The sequence below is a fragment of the Hippocampus comes genome, unplaced genomic scaffold, assembly GCF_001891065.2.
Source record: "Hippocampus comes isolate QL1 unplaced genomic scaffold, H_comes_QL1_v1.1 scaffold80, whole genome shotgun sequence".
In the NCBI taxonomy this organism is placed as follows: domain Eukaryota; kingdom Metazoa; phylum Chordata; class Actinopteri; order Syngnathiformes; family Syngnathidae; genus Hippocampus; species Hippocampus comes.
The window spans coordinates 1-26070 of record NW_017806164.1 but is presented as its reverse complement, the minus strand read 5'-3'; the positions used below and the strand labels follow the sequence as shown (position 1 = coordinate 26070).

The window sequence follows — 26070 nt, the reverse complement described above, 5'->3', positions numbered from 1 at the left end:
CAAATTGTCACAGTAAGTGCTTCAAGCCATTGCTATATCAATTACAGTAAAATTATTATTTGCGCATTTTGCTATCATTTTGAATTAATACAATTAAATCCTAAAGACATATTGTTATTTGAGCAAAACTTCAACTAATCCTTTTTTTTCTCTGAAAAAAAATACCCTTTGACCTCCGCTGGAAATTCCCTTCCTTTCAATGCAGCTATTGACACCCAGCACAGCAACACCAGTTGATCATGGGTTCAGTTGAAATCATTTCACTTCGCTACTCTTGTGTTATACATCAGTGGTGTCGCTATCTGATGAAAGGAGAGAGATATTGTTGCATTGCATTGAGAAAAATATATGTTGAGAACACTTTTGTGAAAAAGTCTTAGTGCAGACAAGTAGTAAAAGCACGTCTAATAACAGCCATCTGCATCTACTTGAGGCAACTGAAAAGTTAATGCATTGTCAAAACCAAAGAATAATGCCTCATGAGCAGGACTACATAGTTGCATTTTTTTTTTTAGTTCGACTACTATTCCGTAACTAATGAATTGTCCTCCTGTTGATGGGTGAGGGTTTTCAATCCTGTTCAGGAGTCGGGACACAAAGTGCACATGGCCTGCAAAGACAGAGCACACAAACAAGCAGCAGGTTGCATACAATAGACAATTAAATTGAACGTGCTAGAAATGTGCGCAAGAAATGTGTTTGAACATTGTCAGAGAGTGATTATATTTTTAGGAGGTCCAGACATTATACAGGTCTCCTTTTTGCAGGCAGCAACACAGGCTGCAATTGAGGACTATGCAGAGCTGTATTACAAAGCTGTTGCTTTGAAAATGGGAATACACAAAACACACAGAGCACATGACAGAAGTGGAAGTGCTTCTTGAAAGAGTGATTGTATGTTGAGTTGAAAGAGGCGACTTATTTTGGTTAAAAGGACGGTTGTAGTTAAAACTAAATCAAGCCTTTCTTGACATGCTGCGAGCAACAGGAATCAAAGAAGAGTCTGTTGATGCAGAATTCAGTGTGTGATTACCTGCTGCCCTTAGATTTTGGCACGAGGCAGTGACGTGATTTCCAATTTTCAGACGATAATAATGGCAAGCAATGGCAGCTGGGGTTCATTTTGCAAATACGTGCTTGCACAACTGTAAAAATATTTGAAAAAGTGAAATCGCAAAAGCCGGCAAGCGACATTTAGACAAAACACAGCCATCCCGACTAGCAGACTGCCTGTCAAGGCATTGTTTAATGTTGCATATCCTAACCATGCAAAAGCAAACTATTCATCGTTTGCTGAAACTTTTTTTTTTTTTTTTGTGGTTTTACTAGTGCCAATGCGCATCATGCCATACCATCATCTCCACTAAAGCTGATCACAAACCTAAACGTATTTTTGTCATTTTGAACTTATCATTCGTCTTGTTCGTCTTCAAACATGTCTACGTTTCTTTTTTCTGGTTAACTTGATTCAAAGGTAATGTTTGAAAGTGCCAATGTGTTCGTTTTTTTTTCTTGTCGATTTTATGTTCCACCAACAATGTGCAAAACAATATTTTGAATGAAAATGATGACGGTACCTTGAACATGAAACCAGAAACCAAAAAAATAAATAATTTTACTCACATGAGTTGTTTGCTTTTGTGTTAAACTTTTCAGACAATAGAAGGAAATGCACACAGGGAAATTTTTATGAGGGGGGTCTTTATTTGAGACAACGTGACAACAGCTAATTACTTTTACACAAGACTACTTAACATCAATATAAAGTCTAGGTACAAGTTTGGCTTGGCCTCTGGAATTTACCTTGACACTGTATAATAACCACAGCATTTACACCCTTAGTAGTGTCGTGTTGACATTATAGTAACCCGAAATAAATTAATTGACTTAGAATACTCTGAGAAAATCACTGAAAATGTCCCAGGCCAATTCTTGATGCAACACACACAGGTAAAATTACGGGCGGATGGCGGGGTACACCCTGAACTGGTTGCAAGCCAGTCACAGGGCACTTATAGACAAGAAACGATTCACACCCCCAATCACACCGATGGACAATTTAGAGTGTTCAATTAACGGAGCATGCACGTTTTGGGAATGTGGGAGAAAACCCACGCAGGCACGGGGAGAACATGTGAAGTCCACACAGGAAGGCCGGAGCCCAGATTCGAACCCTAGACCTCTGTACTGTGGGCAGATATGCTAACCAGTCGATCACCGCGCTGCCCATACAATAAAGCAAAAATTGAATGCATTCAATAAACGTCTGCCAGGCTTGACAGTATAGTATTATTTTCCAACATAACTGGACTTAAAGGCCAACTGTGAAGCAATTTCAGAAAATGAAATTTTTTTTTTTTATGTCACCAGTAAAGTAATTAGACAAAACACATTAAATACAGCACGAAAACAAAATTCTCAGGAAAAAAAGTAATCATTTTCCCCAGACTAAAACCCTGGTGAGCGACAAATCCGTGTGTGATGTCACTTTAAAACAATAATAGCGGTGTACAAAGTCAGTCAGAAATTGATTTGGAAAGTTTTATAATTATCTGAGGGGATCCAGGTGTTTGAAGAGTTGGAGGAATGGGAGGTTGTTGGCAATATTTATGTTGGACCATACGTGTATGAACCAGATGCTCAGGATTTGGAAAATGTTGTGCCCAAACGCCTGGACATGGAGTGGAGACACGATCCATTGCGATTGGAAGAATGGTAAGCTATAAGCTACGGTTATTAGACAAGCATTTTTGTTTGCAATTCATAGTAGGTTGGTGTCCTACATTGTCATTGCTGAGGTACCGGCAGTTCTGTTGCGTTGTTGGCCACGCCACACAATATATCGTCAGCCTTCTGCAGCATTGTTAGTTGCAAACATTACAGATTAAGATTAAGATATCCTTTATTTGTCCCACACTGGGAAATTTACAGTCTACAGCAGCAAAATTGGGGGGTAGAAAGAAGAAAAAACAATGTGTTTGCATGCACAAAAATAAATGTTTCAGAAGAGAGCTGTACACAGTTCAATATAAGTGCAATATAAATATAGATATAGATATATATGATGATTCCATCCATGCACTCATATTTTGAATGTTTTCATATAGGATTTCATCCATTTACACATATTTTGAATCGAATATTTTTTACGTAAACAACAGCCAGTTTTTGATTGATTTGACTAGAAAAGATTAAATACAGAATAAGTTCAGTGTTTATGCAGCAATATTTTGACTTAAAAGTCAATAGTTTACTTTTGGAGTGTAAGTGCTTATAAGATACGTGTCTGCGTCGGAAACACATGCGAGATCAGCTTTTCCCATTCTGAACTGAACTGTACCAGTCATTGGAATGGCGGCTGTGTCTCTCTTCCTTCTTCCACGATAAGCATCAAACACCGAAGACCCAGCTGCACAGGAGCAGCTCCTGAAGAGTTTTGCGCAACTCTTGGCTCCTGTAGGCATAGATGAGCGGGTCTATAAGAGAGTTACATATGATCAGGATGAGAAAGAGGTTAAAGTTCCGGAAAAAGCAGTTGCAGAAGTGGCTGGTAGGGCAGATAAGGATGAGAATGAGGTGCAGGAAGAAGGGTCCCCAGCACACGATGAATACACCGAGCAGGATGGTGAGCGTGATGGCGCCCTTCATGCTGGTGGACGGGCGACGCTTCTTGCGGAAGTTGACGGTGATGCTGCGCGAGTGGATGTGCGCCAACAGGAACATGTGTAGGTAGAGCACAGCGTTGAAGACCAGGCTGGAGCAGAAGAAGGTCACCAGGCACACGATGACGGCATTGTCCGTGTGGTAGACGATGAAGAAGATGCTGGAGGTGATGCTGGCCAGCCACACGGCCGCGATGATGCCCACGGCGCGCTGCGTCGTCATGATGCTGTGATAGCGCAACGCGTAAAAGATGGTTATGTAGCGGTCCGCCGCGATGGTGCTCAGGAAGGACAGCGACGACACCACCGAGCTGCAGATCATCACATCGATCACATTGTCCAGGTGGCGCAGCATGCCCGGTTGCACGTCCAGAAGGCCGTGGTCGTGCAGAAGCATGACGATGGTCTCCACCACGTTGCTGACGCTCACCAGCATGTCTGATACGGCCAGACAGCAGATGAAGTAGTACATGGGTGAGTGGAGATTTCGGTTCTTGATGATAGCCACCATAACGAGGATGTTCTCCACCAGGCTGATAAGGCCCAGAGACAGGAAGAGCTCCTGCGGGATCCACAGCTGGAAGCAGCCGATCGAGTTGGGTTCCGCGCCAATTGAGTTGGTCTCATTGTCTTGCGGGTAGTCACCCAGGTAGTCGTGGTGCATGAAGATGTTGTTCTGGGAATTGTTGAAAAAGTCCATTGCTCCTGAAATGGAAAATAGGCTGCATTAGAGTCAATTGCTCTTATTGGCTGAGCGGTGCAAAATATCATGGTCTATACAAGTCACAATTCTGTGTTTGGCCGATGACACTAACAAAACACTTAATATTGAGGCACTTACTCGCTCATGCACGCATGCATTGTGAATCAAATTAAAACGGAAACGTGTTACGCTCCCCTTCATCCGGTGATTAGCGTTGCTCTTAAACATAGGTGGCCTTCTCGAGGTGGACCGGGCTCATTTTTCCACTCGCCCTCTTCTTCTTCTCTCCCGTTTGACTTAAAACATTTCTCTTGGTACTGTTTACTCTGTCTTTCTGCTCTCACTCAACAGAAAATGACGCCTAAGGAAAGATTTTCTTTATCCATGAGGTGCCGTCACATCCTATTGACCTATAAAGCGACATAGAGAAGAATTTGTCTAATATTATAAAAGCTCTCTCTTTGGATTTGTGCTGAACCAAACCCCTCTCCCCTCCCACCACCACCACCATTGTCTCTAACCACCAGCAAACACACTACTTTCCCAAATTGGAGCTGATGTCATCAAATTGATTCCAGATACCCTCTCAGTGATGTCCAAATATAAAACAAGCATTTATAACACCATCAATTGAAGGAGATAACTCATTTATTGAGGATCCCCCCGTGTGTCTTTCTGATGTTCTGATGGTGATTCTGTTTGATTTTACATTTAGAGTCAAATTTACCACAAACATACATGTTACACCCTTGAAACTGCTGGGTAAAAAAACAAACAAACAAACAAACAGATTTTGGTTTGAAAACTGGACCGACTTCACAAAACAAAACAACAAAAAAACATAATCAAATTGACCCAAGTAACAGGTTTGTCTAATTTTTGACCCCAGTTTTGACCCACCAGTCTTAAAACTGTAGGCGAGAGAAAGTTTTTCATTTTGACCCAAGTAACAGGTTTGTCTAATTTTTGACCCCGGTTTTGACCCAGCAGTTTTAAAACTGTATGGCGAGAGAAAGTTTTTCATTCTAAATGATTTAAATAGCACAAACATGCACTATTGTAACAATACAAATACATGAAAGACTATGAGAAAAAAATGCATCCATCCCTTTTCAACACCGCTTATCCTGAACAGGGTTGCGGGGAGTTGGTGGAGTCTATCCTAGCTGACTTTGGGCGAAAGGTGCACTACCCGCTGAACTGGTCGCCAGTTAGTCACGGTGCACGTATAGAAATAAACAACCATTCACACCCACAATCACACCGTCAATGAGTGGGAACCCACGCTGCCCTGCACACAAGTCAGGCAAGTGTACCACTAGACTATCAGCGACATATAAGAAAAGATCTCATCCTTATTTAGGTTAGTCAATGAGAATTTGCATATTTCTTGATAGTCTTGTAACATGTACTTTGGGGGGGGGCAGCAATAGAAAAAGATCTATTCTCTTTCAGCTAAGTATTCTGTGTGTGTTCTTTTAATGTGTTGTTTAAATCCAGAACAAACAAACATCAAGTACACTTGGGCAACAATTTCATCATAATCACATTCTGGAGGTTCACATTGGCCAAGGATAAGATGTGAGCATATTTGAGTGGAAAAGAAGAGTTCTAGTTGATCTATAGCAAATATCGCTGGAAAGCTTCACTGGTGTAAAATAATAGTCAATATTTTGTGTCAAACTTGATTAGCAAGACAAGATGTACCATATTTGATCAGTGCTAAGATAACGTTCTGTCACCTCTCAAGTCAAACTGAAGTGGCCGCAAAAGAATTCAAGAATGAAGGAACATAATATGTGTAGCACAACTCGAAACAAATTTGATTGTAAAGATTCCCTCGAAGAATTCTCTTCAGAATTGAACTTTTGAGTAAAAGTTGACTGGTGTAAAATCACAGTCATTTATTTTGTCAAACCTAAACAGCGCAAAATATTCATATTCTACTTTATTCTATTTTGCGGGGCCAACTTGATATAAAATAACACTGGGAGAGAATCACCTTCAAGTCACATTTAATTGCTGGTAAAATAAGATTATTACTTTTTAGAGTCAAATTTGAAGGGTGGTAATCTCACATTGTGGGAACATTATTGAGTTAGATTTGAGTGGTAATGAAAATTATATTTGAAAAGAAGCTGACCGAGTCACACTAGCGCAACACAAGAATGTATCCTACATATATCTTTTTTTTCTCCTCAATTTGAAGGTCTGGTTTAGGAAAATAAAATGCATTGGACGTACCAGTAGCAATCCACGAGAAAAATGAGTCTCCTCGGCTTGTTTATGGATGCAAGATGAAAAACACCAACATCCAGAACATGTACTTTTTCCAAATCATGTTTTGTGCCTTGGGCACGCTGAAGGCGACTGTCCCGCCGAACAAGAGAGCTTCTTTGCAGAAAGCGCCGGGACCGACGTGACGTGAGTGATATGATAGAATACTTGGCGAGAGAAGAGATGCAGGCCCAGCACACCATGTGAGACTTCACTAGACTCCTCCTTGTATGCTGATGTTACTCGGAGGATGAGTGCATGAAAGAAAATGTTGAAGAAAACCTCCATGAATCAATTTCTCAAAATTCCCAATTGGTAACATAGCTCAAGTACTTTGGTGCAAGTCACAAATCATCTTCCCCAATTGAAATGAATGGAAATGCCATTCATCCTTTCCAGCCTCCCAAAAACCAAACATAGAACTCTATAGCTAAATTTTGCACTTTATGAAAGCATACAGTCATGATATAATTCAATGGAATGTAAATCAAAATAATTTATTATTAGGGTTTTTGTTTTTTTTGTTTTTTTACACATTTTTGCTTCAATGGACGTGGGTGTACATGCACATGCCAACTGGGGGCAGTACAATACAGACAACCAGACACACAGGAAAATTTTTCACAATTGAAACGTGAAGCGGCTGTGATATTGGTCATTCTTCACAATGGATAAAGGATGTATGCTTGTGAGTATTGTTATATCGTCTCTCGACATGTGTTGCTCCACTGTGTGTTCTATATCCATTGCTGAAAGGGTTATAACACAGTAACACTGACACTATTTGTTACCTGGTGTGTGGTGTTCGCATTAAGATCGCAAATTTACCCATTAGGTGGTTCTTTCAAATACAACATGTGCAATTCTCTTTTTTTATGTTTAGTTTGACAGTAAACTTCAAGTAAGTGGCAGGGTTAGGTTAAAACAGCTGGAAGCTTCTTTTTTGAAGGGTTGTTTACAATCGGTCAAACTGCAGTAAGCCACAATAATATCAGGCATCCTTTACAGAGAGTAAAGAATATATGCCTGTGAGTATTGTTATATTAGCTGACGACATGTGTTGCTCCACCATTTGTGTTCAAACACCCATTGCTGAAAGCATGACAGTCTATGTCAGCAACACCAATGCTATTTGTTAACCAGTCGATGGTGTTTCCCATGTGTTGAGCTGGTAAACTTTAAGTTGGTCGTTTTAAATACAAAATGTTTATTCCTCTTTGTTTTATGTTTAGTTTGACAGTAAACCTCTACTGGGAGTGGCATTGAACAGCTTGAAGAATATTTCTCAAAGACCATACAGCACCGGGATCTTAAATTTCTGTTCGTAAGCCAAAGCAAAATAAACAAATAAATAAAACGTAGAGTAAAAAAAAAAATCACTCCTACAATAACACTTGTTTCCATCAAGGGCCACATTGTAGTTATGTTTGCCTTCTTTTTGCAAAAGCACAACATCAATCATTAAAATTTAGAAGTAGGATACGAAGTATCAAATTGGTGTTTGTGCTGGAGAAAATTATCAAGGCACGGCAATATATTGTCAGCATGTGACATTTGCAGGAAAACTTATGATTGATGTGAAACAATAGATACGGTTGCGCTTGGATTGTTTGACCTCGAAATCCATTCTAATTAAAAATGCTTATGTAAAAAAATGCTTAGTCTGAGGGGAAAAAAATTGATTGATCAGTCTTTTCCAGAAAAGCTTTGAAACTGTATTGTACCACATGTTTGGCTAACGCGTGGAAACAATCCAAGCATGTAAACAAAGGGGATGTGTGCTTTGCCCCCTCTCACTGTTAAGATCAGGTCACTTTGTGCCACATTTGGAAAATGACCTGACACAGGAAACCAATTTTAACATTGACAGCTTTATTTCTTTTTATATGCCAATTATGAAATTAACAGCAGCTCGTAATGTTGGTCAATAGTGTGGAAAATTCAATGGAGAAAATCCTCTTAGTCTCACCCCAGAAAACAAAAGGCGAGCAAATTTGATAGTTGCAGCCATAGTAAGTGTGTCAATTTAGTGTCCTTTGGATTTATAACAACAAGGCGGTTCAACAATGGTGGCGCCGTCAGGGCTGAAACATTCAGTCGCTGTTTCTCCTCATGCAATTGCTTCTGGGGACTGGTTCTGATATTTTTCCAAAACTGTATTTAGACTACATGAACAGTCCTCAAATACTTCACTTATAGCTCCAGGTCAACAGAGAACAATGATATCATTTAAAAATCAAGCACACGGTCAGCTGTTCATTAGCTCACTAACTTCAAGTATAAACAAATAATAAAAGGAAGTGGAGCATTTACGATGTTTTTAGATGGCTGTAACCAAAGGAAATTGCACATAAGGCAGAGGTTTATCATACAGTATGTCTTTGATATTTTACAGAAGAGCAAGGCCCTGTCATTCTCCATTTGGACAGATATAAGCCGACTCTTTAGGGCACCGCAGACTCATCATTTGACACAAAAAAATAAGAGTAGAATCTATCTTCATATACACTCTAATGGCATCAAAATTAGGTGGACTTCCAAAAGAACAGGTGTATCAACCATCAATTAATGTAAAATATGTTTTTAAGCGGGGTGTTTATAATTTTCCAAATTAAAAAAAAAGATATTTTTCTATATTATTGATTAAATTATTAATTATTGGGTTTTATTACATTTTTGATTGAGTTAAGTGCTTTTTTTTTTTTTTTTTACATTTTCAGGCATTATTGCATTTTCAAGAAATTATTTTAGTGGCGCCACAAGGCGACATGATTTGAAAGACTTTTCTCCACTCATCGATGTGCGTCTTTAAACATCTGAACATCCATCCATCCATTTTCCGACATGCTTTATCCTTATAATGGTCGCGGGGGTGCTGGAGCCTATCCCAGCTGTCTTCGGGCAGTAGACGGAGCACACCCTGAACCGGTTGCCAGCCAATCGCAGGGCACACTGAGATGAACAACCATCTGCTCTCACACTCACACTTAGGGACAATGTCTAGTGTTCAATCAGCCTGCCATGCATGTTTTGGGAATGTGGGAGGAAACTGGAGTACCCGGAGAAAACCCACGCAGGGAGCACATGCAAACTCCAACACAGGGAGTCCGAAGCCAGGATCAAACCCACGACCTCTGCACTGTGAGGTCGACGGGCTAACTACTGGCCCACCGGGTTGCCCTTTTGTCCACGTACTCCCATTAAAATAAATATACATTTGACGATCATTTCCGTTGCTGATGCTCCTTCACGTCAATTATGATTCAAATAGTTAATCAAGCACTTACTCAACCACTAGTCAACCCACAACCAAGGGGCGAACACCTGGTTTAAATGAACAAGTGTGCAGCGGAAGCTGAAAGTCTATTTGGTGGAGTGGTGAGAGTCATGTTGAGAGAAGAAAGTTCAGCAATAATTGGAGATGAGGAGCCTTGAAAGTAATCAACATCTGTTGTGTGGACTTGATTAGGATTAAGGGCGATTGACATTTAATTAAATAACGTATTTATTTACTTAGTCCTGGGTAACTTCTAAATACTAGGGTCAATTTGATTTTTTTCATTCATCATTTATTTTAAAATAACAATCTATTGATTTTGAAGTCTCGCCAAAAACAGTGTCCATATTGTTTGTTGTTGTCGTGCAATCAAAATAATGATGAATTGCAATGCTGATCAAAATAATCATGATTAACATTTTGGCCTGAATCATGTGCAGACATAGATGAGACTGGACACAAAACAGAGGTGGTGACAATAAGCTTTTTTTTTTTTCCACCATCAACTGCAATACCGCTTCCAGAAAAAAAAAGGCTTTTTTTTTGAAAGTGCAGGGCTCTCAGTAATACAAATACGATCATTGTAATCGTGCAATCGTTCAATCATTTGATTTTCTTTGCTTCTACTGTGTGTCGGTCATTAAAATGTCTGTGATAAAACATTGCTCATCTATCCCCCTTATTGATGGACATTCAAACATAAATTCAGTAATAAGCATAACCACATTCAATTACTTTTAGTGGATTTATTTCATACCAAATTAAAAAAAAAAAAAAAAGCTTTCCTTCAAAATGTAGGGTGCGCACATTCCGACTGTCTAACGACACATCCGCTACCAAAGGTATTTTCATATTTAAAGTGTGCACTATTTTTCTCATGAATTTCAATGACATTCACAAATGTCAGGAAAAGTCCATGTACCATGATTTACAGCCAGCCTCAGAATTCAATCAATGATGCCTCTTTGCCGCTTTACACACTCATTCCCAGTTTATAGGCGGCGGGGGTGTCAGAAGTCCAGAAAGGGGGAGTACACGTAGACAAAAAGTGAGCAAACCCAGGCGCGTTAAAAAAAAATAAAAAAATACGGGTGGACGCAACCAAATACAGCCCAAAGTGCGCAATCATGACATAACACCTTCAGTCAAGGGTTATGATGAGATTATCCAAAACGTGAATAAATCATCACATAAGAAACTTAAGAGTAAGGTTGATACTTAATAAAATTTGAATGGATGTTCAAGCCTAAAAAAAACACAGGAACCTCTTTTTGAAGGAGCTCATTTGGCAGTCATTTAATGTCGTCACAGATATTTTGTTGATATTTATCTCAGTTTCAAATTTGTCCCGCTCAGTCCCACTCTTCCTCATCTCTAAAAGGATGGTCCTCTCGTGGCGGCTCTTGAAACCTGATGTTTGCCAGCATGTCCCTCATTGCCACCATGAGGCGATTCACTTCCTGGTTTAGCTCTTGTCCGGCTCGAGCCACCTCCATGTCACCACCCTCCTCCTGCCTTGGTCCACCCTTGACAAGCAAAGTTGAAGATATCGGTCAAACAATCTGACATTTCTGAGACTATCGGCTAATAATTACCGCAATGAGAAACAAATCAGAATAAATTTTAGATGACTGTCTAGATTACAAGCTTCAGGCCCTTCTAATTATAATATGAAGCATACACAGCTGATTCTGTGAAGGAGTAGCCGATACCTAAAAGGTCAGCACATTGTCAAAAAGAGTGGCCCTTTTAAAAAGGCGTTTAATTCGTTCAGTGGCCATGCTCAAAACTTAAAATACTGGTGTCTCAAATCACTTTTCCCCATTAAAATGAATGAAAATGCCATAATCCATTACACGCCACCCCAAAAAATTGTAACATGAAGGAAAATAGCACTCTATACTACTTAATTCATAAAACATACTAGAGATGTAACAACTGACAACTAATCCATTGTCAAACAAATCAAACATAATGCTAATCATGTATTGTTTAGGTTACTACTTCTTTAGGTTAGCACCTTGTTTCATTTAAAACTGTCCAAATCCTGTGAATTTCAGCCTACCAACAGTAAATATTCTCAGATTTCTGTAGTCTGCTATGAAAGTAGTCTTTTTTCCAAAATAAAGAGTTTGCAAACGTCTGCTTTTACTTTGGAAAACTCCACCCCACCCATCAGATTAATCAGTTAATCAGTGATTAAAATAATTGTTGTTTGCAAACTTAGCAGGAGTCTGACAGAAGAATCAGCACAGTGTCTGGAGTGATGCGGACTCTGTATCTGTCGGCCATGCTGCACAAGGAACTGAGCCAAAAGGCGAAGCTCTTGATTTACCGGTCGATCTACATTTCTACCCTCACCTACGGCCACAACAGCAAAAGAACAAGATTGTGGTTACACGCAGTGAAAATGTGCTTTCTCCGTAGGGTCTCCAGTCTCTCCCTTAGAGATAGGTTGAGGAGCTCAGAGATGAACCACTGCTCCTCCTCATCCTAGAGAGGAGCCATATGAGGTGGCTCGGGCATCACATCAGGATGCCTCCTGGGTGCCTCCCTGGTGAGGGTTTTCGGGCACATCCCACCGACAGGAGAGCCTGGGAAAAATACCGGACACATGGGATATCCTTCCAGTTGGCCTGGAAGTGCCTCAGGGATGCCCCCGAAGGAGCTGGATGAAATGGCTGGGGAGACGGAAGTCTGGGCTTCCCTGCTTAAACTGCTGACCCCGGATAAGCAGAAAAAGGACAGACAGATGGATGGACGGGATGTAAGCAAATCTAAAGAAACTGGCCTCACTCTTCCAATACTCGGATGAGAGAGACATTAGAACAGACAAATGCGTGGCATACTTTCGCAAGTGCGATACAAAAATAGTCACACCGTTCAGTGGTTTAGGGTACTACATCAAATGATGTTGATGTCTGACGGCAAACAGCTGCGGTCGATTGTTCTGCTTAAATAAGGAGAACAAGGAGGTTGCATGTGAATTGCTCACAGGGGTACATTTAACACAAATGTCAAAATTTCCCTTAAATTCTGCAAAAGCACTCAATCACCAAATCCATAAATGTGCTCCCAAGAAATCCGTAAGCAATAAAAAAAAATCACAACCAAAACCTCAAACAACTGAATCAATCTTGATTGTTGTTTGGGCCTCTGGGAGGAAAATATTTGTCATATGCCTCCTTTAATTTCCCTAATTTACTTCTCATGAGGAACGTCATGTGTAGCGGGGAAATGTTATCCCCAATTCAGACCGTCACATAACAGTTCTGCTCCAAAGTTCCAGCATTAAAAACCCGTTAAAAATTAAATGATGACTGTTTTCCATGAAATAAGAATCCGAAAATTATTTCAGACTATTAAAAAAGCAGAATTTGAAGCTTTTTGTCAAAATTATTTCTTTTACACAGAACTATCATCACTTATACAAATAACACAGAACTTATGAAAGAAAATAATAACCAGTTGTTGCTAAGCATATAGGTTTAGAAACTTTTTGCCAGTTTAACCCACTTCATTAGGTTAAATCATTCCTTCTCAAATAGCAAGGTGGGCCCTTCTCGGGGGGGACGTGGTGCAATGCCAGTAGGGCGTGCGTGTGTGTGTGTGTGTGTCTGTGTGTGTGTGTGCGTGCGTGTGTGTGTGTGTGTCTGTGTGTGTGTGTGTGTGTGCGTGTGTGTGTGCGTGTGTGTGTGCGTGCGTGCGTGTGTGTGTGTGTCTCCCTGGGGAACATACTTTTTTGCTGTAATAGAATAAGGTGGAGTTGCACATCAATTAGAGCAGGAGGCAGTGGCGCTTTCCATTTATTTTTTTTAATTTCAGGCAAATTGATGCACTTCAAATTCTTTTTGTTACAGACTAGAGAAAAATGTTAAAGTTAGTACCATATTTTCACAACTGTAGAGCGCACTTAAAAGTCTTAAATTTTCTGGACGGGGCACCGAAGAATGCGGGGTGCCTAATCTATGTACCGAGTTCCAAAGTCTGTGAATGTTGCAGTGTGACTTCCATGAGCGCTCCGCTTGACTATCTGATGTTATGCAGACACGCTGTTTCAAGGAAAGGCGGCCGTAACTTAGAACGGCATGCGGACATTAAAAGGGAAGGGTGGGCGTGAAAGAGGATGCTAAAGGCGCGCCCACCAGTATGTGGATATGATGCCAGTATGTTCATTGGGCAAAACAACTTTGGACCTGGGAAAATGACACCTTTGACAAGACATGCCAACAAAGCACAGTTCAAACTCCGAGGGATCAGTTACACGGAGGAGCATGGTAATCTAGCAGCCGCAAGAGAATTTAAGATAAACAAATCCATAGTTTGCAAGTGGAGGAAGCGGGAGAATGAGCTTCGCCAAGTCAAGAAGACGAGACAGAGTTTCCGCAAAAACAAAGCGAGGTGGCCCGAGTTGGAAGACCAAATCGAGCAATAGATTCACGGCCAAAGAACAGCTGGGAGAAGCGTCTCTACAGTCACCACACGACTGAGGGCAAAAACGCTTAGAGAAGAAATGAAAATCCAAAATTTTCAAGGAGGTCCGTCTTGGTGCTTTCGTTTTATGAAACAGCGCCAACTATCCATCTGGGCAAGATCTACTGTGGCGCAGCAACCTCCAGCCGACAAACACATCACCAGCATGTGCAATTAGGAAAGCACAATTATAGAACCGCCTTTCAATATGATGCAGTTCTGACCCGTGCCTGATGTCGTGACCACTGAGTGTGCATTCCTGTGCATTTGTAAATTGGAATCCCAACTCTGTGATGGATTTACCTGAAGGTTGAAGTTTGGCAATAAGGAACGGAAAAACAGCGACAGTGTGCTCTCATTGGTTGCTCCAACACGCTGCCTACATGTACGCAGACAAACAAAGCATTTTAGCAAAAAGAAAGCAGGGCTTGCGCTGGTCGCAACACCAACAAAGGAACGGAGGAACGTCCCATATTACCTCGCTGGTCTGGTGTAGGAGATCACAGATTCCACTGGCGGGAGGGGGTCAAATCCCATCATGGCCTGAGTCGTCACCTCCTGAGAGTGTGAAGCAGAGAGATTAGTTAAAGATGTGTCTCCTGCAGTGACGGGTGTCATTGTCATCCAATATTAAAGAAAGGCCAATTGAATTCTCACGTTAAACGTTAAGGACTGATGTTCCGTGTATTACAAGTTTTGCCCCTTGGACAGACTATCAATGCATCCTCAAAACAAGCACATGCTTGTTCCCTCAATATTGGACAAGATGGCACAATTTCATGTCGAATATGTAAATTACATTCCAATAACAAACATATTGTTTAGGGCCGCGGCTACTGAGTATTTTTGTTTTTTGATTGTACTGATGATTAATATGGTACGGCAGAGTTTGAGTGGGTATGATGCAATGAGTTTCATGTTGTCATTTTAAAAGTAGTCACTGACTGATTTCTCCAGAACAAATTGATAAAATTGAAAATGAAAATTAATATCTTCCCAATTAAAAAAAACATATATTCATATATGGAGTTTGTTTGTGAAAAATAGACCATTCCAGCCGGATGATCCTTTTAAGTCTGCTAATGTCCATCACCTGGTGCCATTGTAGATAACATGGAAAACATTGTGGTTGTTTTGAGTGAACAGCTGTGCTTTTTACCAGAGGCAGACTGGACATGGCTTCTTTGACCTCAGACAGCAGAACGTGGCGATGGATGTTCCGTGGAGCACTCTGATATCTCTGCTTTCTCCTACATCACAGTGGTGACAGGAAATTGGCATGGCCATTACGGTGAGGTGAATGCATTGAAACTACTGTTAATACTTGTTAGACTAGAACCTCTTGAGTTCAAACAAGATTCTCCAGGACGCTGGTAGCGATTCGCTGAAGTTTCAAATCATTTCCAATGAAAAATGTGTTATCTAATCCAGGGTCACATGTACTGTTTACAGAATTAGAGCAGAATGGTTGCTCAGGGAGAGTTACTTCATGCATCATGGTTTTTAACATTCTTAATTGTAATTTATTTCAAAAATTTCACCGCTGTCTAATGAAGACAAATTATGTGCTTAAAATTAACTCAAGATTTTTAACGGCCACGGTAACAAATGAGAGCGTGGGACACTTCGGATTTGGACTAAACGCAACAGATTGACAATATGGTTAGATAAGTGACAGATACTGTATGACGATGAATGCAAACAAATCATAAGTGATGCAGGACTGTGGATGTTTACATTTGTTTTTCGGAGCCTTTTTTCAGAATTTGATTTGTAAAACCTGAACTGATTGGACACAGCAGGTTTACGCAAATGAATACTCAAACATTTGTCGAGGACAGATGCATGACGTAACAGCCAGATGCTCAAATACTTTTTGGTACCAATCTTCATAAGGGTGCTTTATTCTTTATTTGTTTTCTCATCATGTGAGTCAATTTATTTGGAACTGTCTAACCACCAGAATCAGACCGGCACCTCTCATCTGTCCCCCATCATCCATCAACCAGGAAGTAGTCAGCTAACGAACAAACAAACCCAAATGCTATGGACTTTTTTTTTAAGTCAAAGTTCATTTTTGTTGGAGGTGTGCGCTCAACTTTCCAGTTTTTTATGATCATTATGGCGTTGTTAAAATAACAAATGCAATGCTGCGGTCAGACCGAATGTGAGCTGAGGATTTCTGTCGGTGCATTTCCATAACTAGTTATGCAATTCACCCGTTTGGTGGCGGATGAAGCATTTGAAGCGAAACTACGTCATACCCAGTAGCAGTAGCACAAGCACAAAAATCCACACGGCATGGTGAAATAAAAACAATATCGTAAAATAGAGGACTTTTGCACAGTACTGTGTATAAGACTAATTTAGAGAAAGTTTGGGCCAATTTCCTCACTTCCTTGGTCCCGCCCGCTGTGCTGGGATTGGGAACATTCAACATGTCATCTGAGAAAGCTTCACATAGATTACATGGATTACTTCAGTTTGTCATGAACGTAAATTTCTGTCATTTGAGCAGCCCAGTTAAGGTCTCACTTGTTCTGGCAGTCCTCCACCAGTGGGTCCTTTGCATCAATTCGACACAGCACCTCCTTGACACTCTCTTCCAACCAAAGCATAACTGCTGCTTCCCTCCAAAGGTTGTGCATCCTCCCCACATACAGAGCGGTCAGTTCAGCTAAGGCTGGCAGCTGTCTATAGAGAGCAAACGTTGATATCACAAAGGGGAGAAGGGTGACATGAAGAATTGAGGAAGAAGAGATAACTGGGCAAAGAGGTTTATATTACCCAATCTGACTGCTTGGGCCAAAGAAAGCATGTGAGGTGACCGTAGCATCTGGCTGCACAGTGCATAGATCCAGTAAAGGCATTAAGACTGTAGAAACACATTCACATTTATAACATTGACATGCCCTCGAGAGTTGATTTTGATCATCTTTTGCAACACCATGACTTTGTTGTTTCTTTGCATTCCTGGGATACAAATTCTGTATTTATGTAAGCCTCTTTCTAATATCGAGGTTGTGGAGATGGGGAGAGGGGCAGTTGTGAAATGGTGTAAATTGGAGAGTTTACTTATTTATTAAGAACACCATAGTGCTATTTATTTATTATTATTTTATTAATTTTTGTACAAGTCACTATTAGACTGTTAAAAAAAATATATAAGTAATTTTGTGTGGTGGGATGCACATTTTCTATTTTTGTATGTTTGTTAAGCGTGCTTATGTTTCTCACTGATATTTTAATGACTGACTCCACTTGTGAAAATGTGAATTGAGCAGCAACGTTATCCCTTTGTCCATCTACAGTCTCCAGGTATAACCAGTGATACCAAGAACAACCAAACTTCTATATTAGTGTAAATGTTATACTGAGTTGAAATTGGGGAGTCATGTCGAAAGAGTGTAACGTTTGGATGCTGCAGTCGTAGCAACAGAGCGAATCCATTGTAAAGGACGCCATTTAGTGCTGCATGAGTGTACGTTAGTTAAAAAGCTCACTCATTCGAGCCTTGAAAGCTGCTGACTTTGCAGCCCGTGCTTCCGGAGTTGCTGCCATCAATACACAAATAATCTCACACATCAAAATAAAAATTGTAAGGTTATACAGCACGATGAACTGTTTTCTATTAGAATATTTATCATGTTGTAATATGATTACACAGCATTACAGTGGCACTGGAAGGAGTCAAATGCGCCAATCGCAGGTGGCGCAGCAGGGCAGCAAGATGGCTCGCCTCGGATTGTGAACATGATTCTTAGACGACCATATTTCTTTTCTTGTGACTTAGAAAGGGGACCAGATAGGTGGAAGGTGCAAAACAATGTTCATGTTGCCTAAATCAATTGAAAATGCATTTGAGTAATTTTTCCAAGACCGTTCACAGAACCATGAAGGGTGGAGCTAATCGATACTGCAGTTTTTAAAAATTCAGCGCCGGGTCCATCCCTTTTCCGCTGCCTCGGCAGCATAGGATTTCTTACCTGCAGGAAACATGATGAGCGCATCCTCGAGCATTTGGTCAGCTTTGTGTCTTGCTTGATCTCTTTCTTCAGGCTTGATTTCTTCCTCCTGACTGAGATGGAAATAGCAGAGGGCGGTGGAGAATGCAAAGTTCGGCAGCTGGGACAGATTTCTGTGCTCCTGAGACACAGACAAACAATTATGTTCAAGCAATGAATAGTTGACTAAGTAAAATCAAATGTATAAGGAAAATGTGTAATGTGAAGCACAATTTACCTCCCAGTCCTCATAAAGCTGAAGGAGAGCGTCATACTCTCTGGAACGTAGCATCAGGAAATCAATGACCAGGAGCATGCAAAGTGGGTCAGAGTCTGGGTCCAAACTAAGTATGAGTGAGGAAAGGGGAGGAAAAAATAAGCCCCTGAGTCTTCAGAAATGTGACATCACGTAAAGTCCTCAAAATGTCAAGCTATTTATATAACTACATGAAGTTGACAAAATTGTATGGATAAATACGGCATAAGATTAAGCATACCGATGTCAGTGTGTATCAAACTACAGTGGACCAACTGGTTGACGCCCTCCTCAAAATGATTATAACTGCCGATATGAATAGCCAAAACCATAAATCAAACCATGAAATCATAAATATACCATTAACTCTGATCCCAAAACACTTTAACAGCATTTCAGATGCTTATAAACTGTTGCACAGTTTATAGCTGAGCACACACATGTTTACACGAACAATTCTGATGATGACGATGATGATGATGATAATGAATTACTGTCGCGGTGCAGTCCGATGACAAACAATGAAAATTTGATCACACAACAAAGCACAGGGGTTAAATTGAAAGTATCTACGCTTTTGGTGCCGGCTGCGCTGGTGGGAAACAATGCTGCTTCATAGGTTGGGTCAGAGTGACTTAACTCTTGCGATTAGTTAGTGCCTGGTGTGACCCAAAACCACTGGATCAACGTAGTGACAATACAAAGCGGCAGTCGCAGATAGTTTAGCAATGTTATGATGAGCTGTTACAAATTCCACAGATTTTGATATGTTTTGTCCTAATTTGGCGAAACTATCATGCCCGCAGTTAGTACTTGGAGGTCAAAATTGGATCCCAAGTTTTTATTTTCCCAAGGCAAGGAGATAGCCCCTCTTGCCAACATTGGGGTGTGCCGATGTGCTCAACTTGTTGGGGGTTTTAACACACATTTCCTGTGTCGTCGCTATGCGTTTGCATGCCAACCAGAAACTAACATGCCACCTTACACCGAATGCGGCATGCGACAATACATTAAATATAACACATACCGTCGACTATGGGTATGCTCCAAAAATGAGATGTGAAATGGGAATATATCGTTTCAGGCCTCTTTAGAATATAAGTTTCAATATGGAGGCATCAGAATCGATATTGCCAATTCATTTCTAAAGTTCCCGGCATGTCTCTGAAAGCTAATGCTTTCTATTCATTGTGCACGCATTTCGACCAGGTATGGCACTGGCTGTCAACCGGCCCTGCTGTAGACAGCAATTTCGTACAATTATATAAATAAAATAATATTTTCTGACCTTTTTTGCCACATTACCAAATATTATCACAAATAGATGAGCCTTTTCCGCAAATCAAGGGAGATGTTCTCAAAAAAAGTCTACGAGTCGGTGAAATTGCTAATGCTGATTCACAAATATGCAAGAGTCCACTGTATACTGTTTCAGGTTTGCGATGCCAAATAGAATGAAAATAATTTCACATTTTTGTAGTTATTTGGCAAAAAACAGACAGTCACTTGTCTTTGACATTATAAAACATCGTGTGATAAGTCATTCCACATAATTGAAATGACAAACGCATTAATTGTGCCCTTCTTATCTTACCTCAGGATCAATTTGCAGTACTCCAAAGCTGTCCGGGGACATCCTCTCTTCTCAAGGAACATCATGTGTTTGAAAAGAGCGAGATAAAATGCCCTGAAAGAAAATGACTTTATCACTCAACTTCTCTCTTTTTAAATTAGTCACATGTTCTTCAAGAAGGGTTTAAAAATAAGTAAATGCTTCTGTCAAGACAAAATTATGCACACACAAAATATATAAATTAATTTCATAAATTAATTGAAAAAAGTGAAGTCCATCCAACCTGTTTTCTGGTCTCAGATAATCCAGCCTGCAGGTCCCTGAGGTCAGACTAAATAGAGGGTGAAACGCACACTCAAAGCTGTACAGAGCCCTCTCTGGAATAAAATAACGTAAAAAAAAAAAAATCATTCAAATACATAATTTGTACACACATATTGATATTATGTTGATGTATTCATGTGGTTTGATCATTGAATTTGGTTTTGCAAAATGCTCACCATAGCCATTAGCCGGGTATAAACTTTGGGTCATTTAAATATGGAGCAATCGATTTTACATCACCTATGTCAACTATTGCTTCTACAATTTAGTCATTACTTATGACTGATCACACTAATTTTGCAGCATGTTTTTTTTAAACCCATTAATTGTACATTAAGGCATTTTTCATCGAAAAGGTGATATTTTTGAAACTCAACAGCCAGCTTAGGGAATTAACAAAAAACAAAACCAAAAACCATTCCAAGTATTTGCACGTTGTCTCTAAGCATCGTTAAAAGGTGCTAAATGCCACTAATGAGAGGCGGCTCCCTGATTTTCTGCATCATTCGGCCTAATAGGTCACAAACCTGTGCAAGTGTTCACTCATCTGTGAGATACCGGCTTTATTATACAGTAGTTGCCTCATCAAATTATTCGGATGCTATTATTTTCGTGTAAAATGATTACGTAGCAGTATTTTTGATTATATAGTGAAACGAGCGAGCAGAAAGCACTGACGTGGAACATCGACTGACGAGGCAGAGGCACTGTGGGGACTAAAGTAAGGCTATAATGCATCGAAGGACCTTTCTTCTTTCTTTGTTTCTATGGGTTAAACATCCTCACCAATAAGATCCCGGGCCATCTCCTGATCCTCTTGTATTCGACAGACATCAGAAAGTTGTAGCAAAGAATCAATGTGGTAGGGATTCAGCTGCAGCAGAGCCTAAGAAAAGACATCAACAAAATATATACATAAATGTTAGAATGTGTGAGTTTACATTTAATCACCGCTCTGACTATCGATATTCAATACACATTCAAGTTACATCATGTGTTTGGGGAGGATAGTTGTGAGATTGGAATCACAATAGTGGAATGACAGTGTGCCATATAACAGCTATGGTGGAAAGAATATCACTTAACATCAAATAATTGTGTGATTAGAGTAAAACCTTACTTCACAATAAACCCATAAGACTAATTTGGACCTTACACAATAAAACTGTTCAACCGCTTTAAATGAACTGTCTGAGGAATGATTCCGTCATGTAAAAATACGTACGAAATTCCACAGGACACCTTATGTTCAGTTGTGTAATTGCATTATTCACTAATGTGCACAACAGAGTAATGTGCTTTTACCACAATGTTGTTTGGATCCATGGACTCGACAGCATCCAGGAACTTGAACTGTACTTGCTGGTAGTCGCGGCTGTGCTCGAAGGTGAAGTACTGAACGCCATCTTTTGACTCAAGTAAGGTCATTGAGATTCCTGAACAGACATCCTATTAGGTTAATACAGATGTACAGTGCCGTGAAAAAGCATTCCCCCCCTTCTGATTTCTGGTGGGGGCTATTTATCACACATAAGCAGAAATCAGGAGGGCAAATACTTTTTCACGGCACTGTTTAAGGACCAGTCAAGTTCCGACAGATCTAACACAGAAAAGTACCAATTCAAGAGTGATATAAAGCCTACAGCACATTCTACTAAGCAAAATTGTTTGGCGAAGCTCATGACTAATTTTATTAATCTAATTACCAACTGAAAGGTTGGAAGTTCATTTGCACCCTTTGTATTATTAATTACTTAAGAGTAAGAATAATCAAATGCTTGCAGGTGAAGCAATATCAAACACCCGGTTTTACTTTTGCAACTTTCCGTGACATAAATACAGGGCGGTCATTGTAATAGCCAGGAGACACATTATTTAAACAGATGAATACGATGAAAGCAAGCCGAACCTGGGCGGCTGAATCTAGGCCAACTTTCCTTGGGGCTCGTCATCCACGTGTTCCGATGAAACTGTCTATTGCGTTGACGTGGTCTGGAAAAAAAAGCCAAGATGATGACAGGGTATGACGTAAAAGTAACTGACACACAGCTCACCAAATCTCCACTAATTCATGCTTACCTCTGATCCCCCAAAACAGCTCGACTCCCAAAATATTTCTTTAGCTCCGTCTCTGGGTTCAGATTCCTGGAGAAAGCAAAAAATATGCACGGAGGAACAATTAGTTGCCAAATCAGGATGCAATCAGAGGACAGCTTGTCATATTTCTTTATTCTGTTCATAACAAAATTACAGATGCAGTGCCATAACAACTTAAATGTATTTGTTCAATTACACCATCAATATAGGAAAATGTGTTATTTTATATTGTTTTTAATTCAAATATTCCCATAATATTCAGGTGTCCACAAAGTCTCTTTACAGTTTAAATCGTATGGATAGGCTTTGTTAATGAAGCAAACAAATGTTCAATACAGTACCTTCTCCTCATTTTATCACAGTTACCACAAATGTGTCGATTGTAAAGAGACTTTATGGACAATGCCGTATCTCACACATCATGCTCCTCTCATGCAGAAAAATTAAGTGCCAAGTACAACTATTGGAATAAACATATGGATTGTTAAATGAATATCTCTCTAAAGACAACATTACCAGCTTTGGAAAGTAGATGAATACTGTCTAACTGGAATTTGAGCCTATGAAAATGGGCTGTCTTTATCGAAGAGATGCTGTTTCCTCACCTGTGCTCCACATGTAACACAGGTTTTCTGTCACAGCCACCGCAATCATTTTGCACAGTCAAACCATTGGACTGGTCCAGGTTTTCCAGCAATAAATCAATGTTGTCATCAGTTGTTTGTCCTTTCTGACATCAGATAGAAGTCAAGGTGAGATGCATTTTACATGGCTTTCTGTCTTAAGGAGATCAAACTGGGATGTTGTTTATAGCAGAGATGTTTAAAAAAGTTTTGGTTCACCTGTGGAATTTCAGATTTAACCTTTGTCCTCTTTTTCTTCTTCTTTTTCTTAACAGTGGACAAAGGCTGGAAATAACAAATGGCAAATATGCAAATAAACAAACACCAGAATAACAAATCAAAGAAAAATTATATGCCAGCTAGCCTATTTGGATAATTACCTCATTTGACCCTTGACCGCCGTTTCCCATGTCACTTGTTTTGTTTCCATTGAATTTCTCAGGGTCTTCATCAGCGGAAACTTTTTCTGTATCACTTATCTAGAAAATAATTGAAATGAAAGCCCTTAAAAAATACTCAACAAAATGATCTTCTCTGGCAGGAAGTCTGTTGGATGTTCCCGACGTTGTGAGCAGCCATGAACTGTCCTGCATCAAATTCTCACTGGATAATTACCTCATTTGACCCTTGACCGCCGTTTACTTTGCTGTCATTGTTTCCCATGTCACTTGTTTTGTTTCCATTATGGATAATTACCTCATTTGACCCTTGACCGCCGTTTCCCATGTCACTTGTTTTGTTTCCATTGAATTTCTCAGGGTCTTCATCAGCGGAAACTTTTTCTGTATCACTTATCTAGAAAATAATTGAAATGAAAGCCCTTAAAAAATACTCAACAAAATGATCTTCTCTGGCAGGAAGTCTGTTGGATGTTCCCAACGTTGTGAGCAGCCATGAACTGTCCTGCCTCAAACTCTCACTCTTCTCGTGCATTGAATGATGCAACCAGCAATGGATCTCTTTGCTAACCGAGGAAATGATTGGCTGGCCCACAATGAAAGGGGAAAATTTGTCATTGAAATGTATCTAACACCTGTCCTGGACGTTTTCTGACACGACTCGAATGCTCTGTGCTGGCTAATAATTGGTTAGTTGTCTTACTGTGGAATGGGAATACTGTACTTCAATAATAAATGGTTCTTGCAGACCTGTTGTTATTCAAAGTAATGTGTGTCTACGTTTAGTTTATCAACAACAGGCACTAGATATGGGCTAACAGCTTTAGCTCACACAGCAGACGTGCAGTAGTCCCAACAACGTGCAGAGTAGACAGATAGATGAACTATAATGTAGACATACCATTTCAAAAATGGCGCAGATATCTTTACGACCCTTGCTTTTGTGTGACTTTCGATTACTGCCATTCCGGCGTGACGCTGGACTGACATTGGTCGTGTCCAGCTGCTCCTCTTCGCTTTCAGCCAGCTCATCGTTGCTATCTGCCAAAGTTAGCTCCTCGACGACAACCGCCTCCTGAGCTCGCTGTTTGCCTTTCAGCCTCCGCAAAGCCCTGCTAGACATTTTACCCTGCTCATGTACGCACTGATAAATACGTATATATAAATATTTGACAACTGAAGCTAGTTTACGTGAACATACAATCAAAATAAACTGCGAGTACAGCCATCTCGTTCGAGTTTCTACTTCGTGATATTGTTATTTGGCAGTCTCAACTGTTTTGTTGTCCTCTACTGCCCTCATTAGGAAAAAAAGAGAAATCGTTGTAAATAATGCCGAAAAATATGTGGTGCTCTCAAGTAAACTGTAGGTGGCAGTGGTAGCTTCGAAATCATGCCACATACGTGTATAATCAGTGTTTTTGAAATGGGCAACCCATGTTTGTCAGTCGATTTCTTCATTATTCATTTTAAAGTATGGGGAGATTCTGCTTTACAGCTATTTATCTATCTATCCATCCGTCTCTCCGTCCGAACCACAACAATGCGAACGTTTGAACGTGAGATGTGACCTACCTACTCATAGCTCTTTGCAAGTGTCATCATTTTATATGTGTCTGTTTGCTTGTCCCGTTCAATAGAATTCTGAAAGTGCATTGACAACTATGACACCCCCCACCTCATTCAAGTAAAATAAAACTGAAATAATGTGATTGCACAAGTGTGCGCACTTTTGTATAACTGGGATGTGGCTGTGTTTAGAATTAACCAATTACAGCACACACTTTTCACAATTTAAAATATCTCTGATTAACCCAAAAATAAGTCCCGGATGTTTTAGTGGTCTTTTCTTGTCATTTTTATTTTGCATGGAAGGCACCATCATGCTTCGGCGCTATTTTTTCAGCTGGAATTGAAGCCTTTGTCAAGGTAAATAGAATTACACCAGTTTGAAATAGCAGCTCAGTTTTAGCACAAAACATTCAGGTTCCTGCTTGGGGGGGAGGGGGGGGGGTCAAGAAAAAAAACAGTGAAAGGGATCAGATTTATTTTGGGGAAATCAGAGGCACTTTAACTAGTGGCAGTTGTGTGCTCACTCTTCATTTTACATGCATGGGAATGGGATTGCTTAATTCTGAACACAGCCACTTCCTATTGACAATTGGGTATGTACACTCGTGCAACCCCATGTTTATTTTTATTTCTAATCTCAAAGATAAAAAGTCAACTTGAGTTCTATGGGTTCTCGGCAACATTAAAGGTGGTTTTGAAATGATTTTGTTATTTCTGCGTCACAAAAAAATTACATTTGAACGTGTGTGTAGACTTTTTACATCCCTTGTAGTAAATTACGGTAGCGGTTAGTGTAGTTTGAGCCTTTCACCACATTAAAATGAGGAAGTC

At 40.1% G+C, this 26070-nt stretch overlaps 2 protein-coding genes across 4 annotated transcripts; both read right to left on the bottom strand.

Moving 5' to 3' along the window:
- Positions 1-3105: 3105 nt before the first annotated feature.
- On the bottom strand, positions 3106-6905 carry mc1r (melanocortin 1 receptor). The gene is made up of 2 exons (XM_019895903.1): positions 6610-6905; positions 3106-4367 (listed from the first exon to the last, which is right to left on the bottom strand). Exon 2 carries the CDS (start codon positions 4360-4362, stop codon positions 3391-3393), a length of 972 nt encoding a protein of 323 aa, XP_019751462.1. The 5' UTR covers positions 4363-4367; positions 6610-6905; the 3' UTR covers positions 3106-3390.
- Positions 6906-10465: 3560 nt separating this feature from the next.
- Positions 10466-24939, bottom strand: tcf25 (TCF25 ribosome quality control complex subunit). 3 transcript variants are annotated; one of them, XM_019895900.1, is made up of 19 exons: positions 24569-24939; positions 23996-24064; positions 23885-23932; positions 23489-23554; positions 23252-23376; positions 22629-22694; positions 22459-22541; positions 21855-21985; positions 21336-21435; positions 20509-20602; positions 20247-20339; positions 18635-18740; positions 18379-18538; positions 17180-17267; positions 16928-17086; positions 15552-15642; positions 14871-14950; positions 14696-14771; positions 10466-11445 (listed from the first exon to the last, which is right to left on the bottom strand). In XM_019895900.1, the coding sequence occupies exons 1-19, from the start codon at positions 24788-24790 to the stop codon at positions 11272-11274; spliced, it is 2031 nt and encodes a 676-aa protein (XP_019751459.1). In that variant the 5' UTR covers positions 24791-24939; the 3' UTR covers positions 10466-11271. The 3 variants fall into 3 exon arrangements, with proteins under 3 accessions (XP_019751459.1, XP_019751460.1, XP_019751461.1); XM_019895901.1 differs by having other exon boundaries at positions 23885-23937; positions 24001-24064; XM_019895902.1 differs by lacking the exons at positions 23885-23932; positions 23996-24064; positions 24569-24939 and adding an exon at positions 23650-23772.
- Between the last annotated feature and the right edge of the window lie 1131 nt (positions 24940-26070).